General features: G+C 36.3%; 1 protein-coding gene across 1 annotated transcript; it reads left to right on the top strand.

Annotated features, from left to right (window-relative positions):
* The first annotated feature begins 10,093 nt into the window (after positions 1-10,093).
* LOC142176058 (uncharacterized) lies at positions 10,094-10,860 on the top strand. Its single transcript, XM_075243117.1, has 2 exons — positions 10,094-10,357; positions 10,564-10,860. The coding sequence occupies exons 1-2, from the start codon at positions 10,094-10,096 to the stop codon at positions 10,858-10,860; spliced, it is 561 nt and encodes a 186-aa protein (XP_075099218.1).
* The last annotated feature ends 528 nt before the right edge of the window (positions 10,861-11,388 follow it).

The raw sequence follows: 11,388 nt of genomic DNA on the forward strand, positions 1-11,388 counted from the left end.
AATGGCGATTTTATTTTCAAAGTTGTTGTTGAGGTCAGGAGCCCCGCCTGAAGAACGGAATGGCGCTTTATTTTTCGAAGATGTTGTTGAAGTCTCGCCCGCCTAAAGAAAGGAATGGCGATTTATTTTTCGAAGTTTTTGAAGAAGTTGGGAGCCCGCCCATATAACAGAGGAATACATTTCAGTCTTTACATTTCAAGTTTTGAAGTTGGGAGCCCGCCCATATAACAGAGGAATACATTTTAGTCTTTACATTTCAAGTCTGGAGGTTGGGAGCCCGCCTAGGGGTGGGCAAAAAAATCCGAAAAACCGAATTTCGAACCGAACCAAATTAATTTGGTATTTCGGTTTCGGTTTTTTCGGTATTTCGGTCTAATTCGGTACGTGAATTTTGGTATTTCGGTATTTCGGTTCGGTTTTCAGTTTTATAAGTGAATTATTTCGGTAAACCGAAATACCGAAATTTGGTAATATATTATACAACCCAAACCCAATTACCTATTTTATTTGATTTTGGGCCACAACCCATACGCCCACACCCAGGCCCAGCTGTGCCCCAAACCCAATTACACCTATTTTCGGTATTAGACATTAGACTTAGACGATTACCCATTACCCAACACTCAACAGTCCATCCAACACTCAGACTCTCAGACTCATCGAGAATTCGAGTTAGACTGCTTAGGGTATTAGCATTAGGGTTTGCTTACTGCTTAAGTTCAGCCTTCGCGGTGCTTAGGAGATATCACCGAGAACGAGAAGAAGAAGACGAGAATCGACTGCGACTCTAGGATATCAGTCTGCGAGTCGAGTTACGACCAGTCGACATTCGAGCTCGAGTCTCATCTCATCTTCACCGGTTAACTTCACTACTTTTGTAAGTTTTGTAAGTCTCATCTCATTCTCATGATCTCATCCCAGTACTCGACTACTCTCTGAGGTTTTTTTTGAGATTTAATTTTTGATTTTCTGCATCAAACTATTTTAGGGTTATAGGCGGCGATTTCCAGCTCGATTTGATTCCTCACTCCTCAATTTTAGAGGTTTGTTGTTTCGCTTTCTTTTGGTTGTACTGCTGATTGAATGAACTGTTGTTCCGAGCTTTTCCCTTTAGTAGGAAAATATCATTTGTATTTTGTATCACGTTCATGGCTTCATGCTGTTTAATTCATTTGCTTGTATAATAACAGTTGTGAGTACACGACTATGTGTTAGGCTTACCATATGATTACTTTGTTTATGTCTGATTTTTAGATCTTTACCATATGAGCAGAGCAACTAACAATAGCAGAATGCTCTCTTTGGTTGAACACTCTATTCTTTTAGTCGCCCCGGTTGAAATTTGCCTAACAACAGACACTTGGACTCTATTCTTTTGGTTGAAATCATATTTCAGGACATGATTTATATGCTGTAAACCTGCCTTTTTTTATTATCGTTATGTGCTTATAAAATTGAATGTGGAAAAACACACCTCAATATGGACATCAATGGCTTAGGATTGGATGCATTGTTGCTGATTGATGTTCTTACACATTGGCTTCAAGAAAAACAAATGCTACAAATTTCATTTGACAAATCTTAGTGTTGTTGTTGTTGTTTCAGGCCATTGAATGATGATGAGCAAAGGATAAATGTTCCAAAGGCCATAACATGTAATGAAAGTAAAAGAGAAGTTTCTGTTTTACAAAATGTAGCTAACAAGCAAGTAGACAAAGGAGGCGCACAACAGACACTCTATTGAACAAACGCAACAGGTAGGACCTGTTAGCTTTAATCGATTTAAAAAGTAAATGTTAAGCGACAAGTTAATGATACTCTTCTTCTGCAGCCGTTCTCACTCTGTTTTTACCATAACTATTCATGTCAAAGAAATGACTGTTGGAGATGAGGAGCTCATTAAGTGTGGCAAGCTCAATCTTGTTGATTTAGCAGGATCAGAAAATATTTCTCGATCAGGTGCACGAGAGGTATGATATTAGCATCACAGATTTGTGCTTTAAAGCAAAATTGGAAAGCTTTTACATTTCTCTTATACTCTGTTATTCAAATAAATGTTAACTAAATGACAAATTAGCACTAGAAAAAAACAAAAAAGAACATGATAACAACTATGCTTCAATCCCAAACAAGCTGCGGTCGGTTATATGCATCTTCTGGAATGGTGGTAACAAGTCTTGTATGGATTAACCCTGATAAAGCGAATCCAACTTACAACAACTATATCTGTTTGAATTCAGGCTCGTGCAAGAGAAGCGGGGGAAATCAATAAGAATTTGCTTACTCTTGGTCGTGTTATAACAGCTTTGGTTGAACACTCTATTCACATAGCTTAGGTTCAAGTGTAATCATGCCCCGTGCTACTGCTCAACGCCCCGTGAGGCCGTGCTACTGCTCAAGACTGTTTGTTGAGGGATGCCCTCTCTGTTTTTTATTGCACTATGTTTAACTGTTTAAGTTTTAAGACTGTGCAGACTTGCAGTTGGCCAGTTGCAGTGTTGCACTGTGTTTAAGTGTTAATACTTAAGGGTTAAGACTGTTTTTGTTGGACTGTGTTTAACTTGTTTAACTGTGTTTAAGTTGTTGGACTTGTTGGACTATGTTAAGTGTTTAACTGTGTTTAAGACTTTAAGTTGTTTAATATAGTTGCGTAATCAGTAATGTGCATTGTGCAGTTGGCCAGCTTTTGCCAACTACAGCATACGCCAGATTCATTGCAAATTTGCAAGTTTGTATGACATACAATATTGACATTGAGTTTAGTATACTGGCGTGCAAGGTTGCCTTTGCAAGTTGCAACTGCAGATGTTATTCTTGTTTCAGGCTTTCAGCCATGTGCACATTGTGGTTGTGCAGTTGTGCACTGTTAGTGTTAATATGTTATAGTGTTATATATCGAAAAACATATTCTTTTAGAGTGAAAATTTCAATTGTCCATGTGCACTGTTAGCACTTAGCATTGATTGTTCATTGATTGTTAAACCGAAACCGTACCGGACCAAAGTAAGAAATACCAAACCGTACCGAAATAATTTGGTACGGTATTTGGTATACACAATTGATAAACCGAATACCGAAATACCGAACCGAAATACCGAACGCCCACCCCTAAGCCCGCCCATATAACAGAGGAATACATTTCAGTCTTTACATTTTAAGGCCAGAAGTTGGGAGCCCGCCCATATAACAGAGGAATACATTTCAAGTCAGTAAAGCAGAGGAATACAGCCGAAATCCCCAGCGGGAAACAACAAGAATCCCCAGCAGAGGAAGGAAGTTCAAGATTCGATGGAAAAATGATGCGAAGCTCCTGAGAAGAAAATGAGCAGTTCGAGATCGACAGTCAAGGGACAATACAAGACAAATCAGAAGTAAAGAAATACCCGAGGAGTCACCGAGACATCAAAGCAACAAGAGACACAAGAGCACGACTGAAGATCTAGATAAGATTTTGTAATTCATAGACTATAGTTTAGTCTAGCTTCTTGTTTTCTTTCAGCATGGTGTAATAAGGAGGTCGGCAAACAGTAATAACAACATGCAACAGCAGTAACATTGCAGTCCCATGGTAGTCCCATGGTAGTCCCAGCTACCAAAACTTCCCGAACTACATTAACCTGATTCCCTTCTAGCTAGGGATATGTAGGAAACCTTTGAAGCAAAGGTTCGGTTAAATCTTTTTCAAAAAATGCTTCACACGGAGTACTCGGATGGGCAAAAATCACTCACTTTATCTTTGCACGAAAACTCTTCGTCTTTTCGGACAAAGAGGGACAGCTGTAAGCACGTGATTTTTGCCCTATGTGAGAATTACTCCCAAAAAATTCAAAATAAATTAATTTTCCTTTGTGTGCAATTTTGAGAATTTTCGTGGCATTTTTTGGATAATTATTTGTATTTGTCCGTGCATGTTTATTTGTTAAATTAATAAAAAATACAAAAATATGTCGCATTTGAATTTAGGATTTAATTCTACAATTAGGAGCAATTAAGTTTGTTTTACAAGAACAAAAAATCATAAAAAATAATGTACGTTGCATTTTTAGCATTTAATGTCCAAATTGTGAGATTTTATCGTAATTGCTATTTAATTATGTGTTAATTGTTATTAATAGTTAATTAACACTTTTATAAATTAATTTAGTTCTATAGGATAATTTAGGATTTTTAGAATTTAGTTTTAGTTTAAGAAAAAAATAAAAGAAGAAAAAAAGAAGCAATAAAAGAAGAAGAAAATCGGATTGGGCCTTTTCTTCAATTCTAAACCACAAGCCCAAAATCAGATAACCCCTTAACCAAACCCCTACCGGGTCGACCCGACCCGGTCCGCCCCACAACCCCAAACAAACACCCCCCTTCTTCCATTTTTCATTTTTTGAAAAAAAAAACTAACCTAAAAAACCCTAAAGCCACCCGCCCCCCTCTCTTCTTCTCCTTCTCCAAACCAACCCCACAGCTCCAACGACCCCCTCTCATGGCTGCCCCTTCCCCTTCACGTCCAACAGCTTCCTCATGTCCACCATGTCCATGGCTGCTCTCCCCGTCGTCCCCATCGTCCCTCGCTGCTTCTTCTTCTTCGTCAGCTCCCATGGCTGCCCTTCTGCATCTGCTTCACCTCACCTCCGTCGACCACCCTTTTCTGCTTCACCTCACGTCGCCATTGACGCAGCAGCTGCCCCGTCGTCCATCTTCCTTCAACCAACGAACAGCCCAGCTCCCTCGCTGCCCTCCTTCTCCTTCTTCAAACACATACGACGCAGCCATACACGAACGACCCAACTCACTGCCGTTGCGTCGTCTTCTTCAACACCACCATCGTTGCTCCATGTCCAGCAGCCATTGTTGTTGCTTCATCTCCTCATCCCAAGCGACCACTAGTCGTCAACCAGCCGCTCATCGACTAGTAGCGTCGCCCCTCCACCAGTCTTCTTCTCCACCAGTTCGTCACCTCAAGCAGCCCCACGACCTGAAACAGTCGTCTCCCAGGCCGTCTCCAAACAACAGCCATCCGAGGTCATGCTCAGTCATACATCGAGGCAGTATGTTGAGGTTCCGTCGAGGTCATTGGCAATCTTGGTTCGAGTTTTCCATTTCCGTTGAGGTTTTCGTTGAGTCGAGATCCGGTACGTCGAGGTTGCTGTCCGAGTTTATGTTCCGCTGCGGTCATTTCCGGTTAGTTGGTTTAAGTTTCATTTCTATCCGTATTTTGTTTGATATTCTCGGATCTGAAATCAGTATATGTTTGATTCTTTTCTTGTTCGTTGTTTATCATTTCTTGATTATTTCTTCAGTTTGTTTTTATCCATTTGTTCTTGTTTAGTTTTAATATAGAAGTGTGTTAGTTTAATCACTTGAATCCTTTATGTTGGTTGTAATGTTGTTAGATTTAATTTGAAGTTCAATTGATTATTGAGTTTAGTGATTTGAATCTACTTGTTTGTTATGTTCAATTTGTTACTGTTATTGAATCTGAAAGTATGTTTGTTGTTAAAAATGTTGTTCAATCAAAATAATTTCAGTTGTTTCTTTATTGTTCATCATATGGTTTGGTTCCCTGAATCCTTAGTCTTTGTTTTGATGATATTTGACATAATCTGAGTTTCTAGCTTAAATTTGTTGATGAAATTTTATTAGGAATTGGTTATAACTGCTGTATTTTGGTTAATTGATTAGGTGAATTGGTTATAGCTGATGAGGGTAGAATGGTAAATTGCAGTATTTTCAGGGGTAGAATGGTAATTTCAGTAGTTTCAGGGGCATTTTCGGGATTTTAAGTTTTTTTTAAAAAAATGATTAATGAGTGCTTTGTCCACTAAGTATTAAATAATATTAAAATAATACATTGTTTAATACATGGTGGTGGACAAGAATGTGGTAGTGGGATTAATACATTATTTAATATAGTGGGGGACAAAGCATATTGTAGTGGGGAATAAGGAAATTAAATAAAGAAAAGACAAGTGGTAGTGGGAACTAATATATTTGTTTAATATAATGGAGGATAAAACATTAAGTAGTGGGATTCAAAAGGGGGATGAGGAGAAGATGGTGGGATTTAATTTAAGTGCTTCAAGTTTGGCTATAAAGAGGAGCTTGACACAAGTTAAGGGGGGATTTTCTGAACATTGAGAGAGAGGAAGACATTCTGAAAATCTTAAGAGAGTGTTGGAGAGTTTAAAAAGAGAAAACAAAAACAAAGTAGTCTACGAGTTTAGTTTTGGGTCTAATACACGCGTGGTTGAGTCTGTTTGTGGTGATGTTGGTTGTTGCTGTTTAGTCTTTTACAAACTTTTGGGGTTGTTCTATTGAGCTTGTTTGGTTTTCTTCAAATTTTCCCGGGCCTCGAATCTGGTTTGAATTGCTGCTGTTGGTTTGCTGTTGTCTTGCCGTGTTATTACTGTTGCTGACTCCTCCTTCATCTTCTTGTATTTCCGTTATCCAGGTACATGTTCTACGGCTCTCAAATTTAAAGGAAAGGAAGTAAAGAGTTATTGGAACGGATTTCTGAAAATAACTATTTCTTTGTGTTTAATTTGATGTATAAGCAATAGCTCACTTGATATTTCATAGTATGTATTGGAATGATTTTGGAAATGCATAAACTGGACTGATTAATCTATTTCTACAAACATGGAATATCAATCGTAATTAATCTCAGTTGTTGATTACTAGTTATGAAATATACTGTATTTAATTCTTTTGTTTAATAATCGTGAAACATTTTCCAAAAGCTTATGTCATAAAACAGGTTCAAATAGTTTATGGAAATCAACATGTTGGTTTAATAGGTCTAATTCTGAAATCGTGAGTTCACTTGAGTAAATAACATCATTTTAAATAGCAATATAAATAATGCTAGTAACTAATGTTAGTTCTAGAATGTTGGTGATTAATTTTAAATTGATGTCAGTTTTAAGCATTGATGCATTTTTAACAAACCGTAAAAAGAGCAAAAAAATGGCTTTGTATTCCACGTAGATTAACTCCAATAATCCAATTCATATAATAAAGCTAAAGTTGAACTGGATCGAAATGATAGCTGGTTTGTTAATATTTACAACGGCAGGCGGCAGATCTTAAGTTAGGTAGCGGGTTCAAACTAGAAGGTGTTTCCTTTTGTTTGAACCCGAATTTGAATTTGAAGACCGAACTTTTAATGCTAATTGATTAGGATTTTTCTTTATTCTTAGAGACTAATAAATAGAAAAATATAGTCGCTTTAGGATATCCTTGAATAAAAATGAGATGAGCCTCGCCGAATAAAAATACAAAATTGCGGGGCTCTCGATAAATATTTGTTTTAAAATACTTAGACTTAGGGGAGGGCCGTTTAGCCAATTTCACGGCCCTACCCTAAATAATGATACGCTAGTCGCTTTAGGCGCGTATTTAATAATGTTATTTTCCTAAACTCGGGTGAACTTTTATGTGACCCAAATACAAATCTCAACGAAGTTGGAACGTATCAAAAATTGCGGGTACATTTATGTGGCGCAATTCGAGATGCACTCTCACGACGTTGCAATTCTTTGAATAAATAATAACAAAAGCGGTAAATAGTTAAAATTCGCACATATGTTCATAATTGTATTAAATCAGATAATCAAGCCGAATATAACAGTTGAGCGACCGTTCTAGAACCACGGAACTCGGGAATGCCTAACACCTTCTCCCGGGTTAACAAAATTCCTTATCCGAATTTCTAGTGCGCAGACTGTTAAACAGAGTCATTCTTTTCCTCGATTCGGGATTCAACCGGTGACTTGGGACACCATAAATCTCCTAAGTGGCGACTTTGAAAATAAATAAATAAATCCCGTTTCGATTGTCCTTTAATTGGAATAACCCCCTTCTGCGCCCCTTTGAGGTGGCGCGGGCGAAAAAGGAGGTGTGACAATATTGAATGAACATTTCTTGCCTTAAAAAAAGATTTAGAATATAAAAACAAATTTAATGATTAAGATATAAATAATTAAATGTAAATAAATGGAGCTTTACTAGTATTATTTTAAGGAAAGACTAGTATTAGCACATGTGCGTGCGCTGAGAATTAAAAAGAATAATTTACACTGCATATTTTAATTTGTTAGTGTTAAATTTTTTATAACCAAACATTAAACCTATTTTGAGACTCCAGTAAAACTTATATTCGCCGCCATAATAAATATTTCATGAAAAATAATGATACTATACAATTTGCTTGATATGAATGTTCCATGATAACTAATAATACTATACAATTTACTTGATATGAAGCATGTGAGCAAAATCAATTAATTAAAGACATGTGAATCTCTTTAATTTTTCATCTTCTACATGCCCTTGATCACTTTTCTTAAATATGTTAAAGTATACTTTTAGCACATCTTGGACTTAAGTTTATTACTTAATATACTATAATTTAACTTTAGCTCAACATTGTATGCCCATTATCTAGAATATATACACACATAGGAGGGGGAAAAAGTGAGAAAAGATTAAAACTTATGAAATACTGCAAAAAAAAATCTCAGTTCTCATAAACATTTGAGATATATGAGGAATTAACTAAATGCAACACATTACTATTTTCATGGAGTTATTGAGACAAATTTCAGCTTCCTTCAATTATCCACATTTAAAACATATATTAATGAGAATAATTCAATAACAAATATCACATTCACGCCATAATTCACTTTGCAATTATGGATCAACCTTCCCCATTTTATAGCTACTATATATATTATAAATGCAGTTGTATTAACTAACATGTTTGAACCTATCACATTCTTTTGTATCCTCATTTCAGTGATACCAACACTTAAAAGACGACCTGTTCTATCTCGTCTGGGGAATTGTATATGACCAATAATCAGTTTAGGTAAGTTATATATGCACAATTATAGTGAAAAAAGATTACTTGTTTGGAACTGACCATTCGTTATATCATGCAAAGTAGGATTGATTTTCTCCATTTTCGATTCTCCTCCATCTACCATTTTTGGGATCAACACTTTGTAAAAGAAATAGTGAAATATAAAACAATTACCGAATAGTTCATTCTTATCAACATCAAGTTGATTTATCAAATGCTTGTAAGGTCTAAAGTTGATGATATTCAAACCAAACTGCAGATCATTGATTTGAACTACACTTGTCTTATGAGTAAACGTTAGTTTCAATTTATTCTTGTTTATCTTAAAGTTCATATCGTTTGGTCAAACTACAAAATTCTTCGTAACATACAATATCATTTCTTGTATTTTTGTTTTAAAGATACGTATAACAGACCGTTCAACAGTTGCATAAATTCGATCTCCCTAAAAATAAAAAACAATCAAAAAGAAATTCAAGTTAGTAGGAGGTCATTGTTATATAAAGATTATGAATTTTTTGTTGGTAAAAACCCATAACATACTAATGCATCAATAGACATGAGTAAACGATCGCTAATAGTCATAATAAACTGGATGACATATATTATATTCCTAAACATGCATCAACACCCAAATGAATTTTTTATCTTGGCAGCATGGACATAATTTGATCAAAACCCTCTGACTAATAGCTTAATCGTTTGAATTGAAATCTGCCATGAAGAAAAAATCCCTATCTATTATGCATTAAGCGTAAAAATTGTACAAACTAACATAAGAAAGCAATATTTAATGCCAATCTATAAAAGTAAAAACTACGAAATCAACAAATTTCATTGAATACAAAAAAATACAAATAAACTTGTCTGTAAATTAAAATCTTGAGTTGTTTATATATTCAATCACATATGCAGATTTCTTACATAAAATCATAAAGTAAAATAGATTTTCAATGACAAATTTTTTATTGCCTAACACCAGTTCAAATTATAAATTCCCTAGATGTATGCTTAAAATTGACATGCAAAAAGCATAAGACTCTGTGGAGTGGAGGTACATTGAGCAAGTATTGAGGGCACTGAATTTTCCTGAAATATTTGTGAGATGGATTATGGTTTGCATTAGTACAGTGACTTATTCAATTCTCATAAATGGCAGACTAACAGATCCTTTTGAGGCAAAAAAGGGACTAAGGCAGGGTGATCCACTATCACCCTTTTTTATTTGTTATGGCTATGGAATATCTGAGCAGGTCATTGAAGACCCTAAAGGAGGATAAAAAGTTCAAGTATCATCCCAGATGTGCCAAGTTCAACTTAGTGCAACTGGGGTTTGCAGATGATCTATTGTTGTTCTGTAGAGGAGAAGTGCAGTTAGTACAGATACTACACCAGCAATTTCAGAAGCTCTCTGCAGCATCAGGACTGGTTGCCAATCCAAATAAGAGTAGCATCTATTTTGGAGGGGTAAATCAGGTGGTTCAGAAACAAATTATGGAGGTACTTGGGTTTAACAAGGGAGAACTGCCATTCAGATACTTAGGGGTCCCATTGAGTACTAAGAGACTATCAGCAATACAATGTGAGCCACTAATTGAGAAAATATTGCACAGAATTCAAAAGTGGACAACAAAATACTTGTCATATGCAGGTAGAGCAGCCTAGTAAAAAGTGTATTATTTGCTATCCAAACATTTTGGGCACAGATCTTCATACTGCCTAAAAAGGTTATCCAATTCATAAAGACTATATGTAGGAGGTTTTTATGGACAGGAGATGCTGAACCAACAAAGAAGGCCTTGATTGCTTGGAAGAGACTGTGTTCACCTAAGGCAGGAGGGGGATTGAATTTCATAGATGTGGAATTATGGAATGAAGCTGCTATCTGCAAATTGCTATGGAATATATGTACCAGGAAGGAGAAGTTATGGGTTCATTGGATACATATCTATTATCTCAAAGGCCAAGCAGTGTGGAATGTAGAACTAAAGAATGCCTCTTAGGCAATACAGAAGATATTTCATGCTAAGAAGTACTTCACAAGAGCTGGAATGACTGAAGATGATGTTCAACTAATGATAAAGTGCTCCATCAAAAGGAATTTACAGATCACTACAAGGTGTGTGTCAAAAAGTAGCATGGAGAAAACTAATGTGCACAATCAAGGACAGCCAATGGATATTCATATTGAGATTAGCATTACAGCAGAGGCTAGCTACCAAAGACAGGCTGATACGATGGGGGATAGATGTGGATCAAACACGCTTGCTATGCAATAAGGAGAATGAGACAATGCAACATATATTCTTCAAATGTGAGATTACAGGAAAGGTATGGAATGGTCTACTGAGATTGCAAGGAATCCAAAGATCACACAAAAACTGGCAGGATGAGATTACATGGATGGAGAAGATGGCAAAGGGCAAGAGTGCAAGAGCAGCTATCTGCAGAATAACATTAGCAGTTGCAATATACCACTGCTGGCAGGAGAGGAACTTCGTGACCTTTCAGAAGAAGAGAAGGACAACAAC

The sequence above is a fragment of the Nicotiana tabacum genome, chromosome 22, assembly GCF_000715075.1.
Source record: "Nicotiana tabacum cultivar K326 chromosome 22, ASM71507v2, whole genome shotgun sequence".
NCBI lineage: Eukaryota > Viridiplantae > Streptophyta > Magnoliopsida > Solanales > Solanaceae > Nicotiana > Nicotiana tabacum.

Coding starts and splice junctions, on each gene's coding strand:
- LOC142176058 (XM_075243117.1), top strand. CDS start 10,094: ATGGAATATCTGAGCAGGTCATTGAAGACCCTAAAGGAGGATAAAAAG. Junction 10,358..10,563: donor TTCAGAAACAAATTATGGAG/GTACTTGGGTTT, acceptor TTTTGGGCACAG/ATCTTCATACTGCCTAAAAA.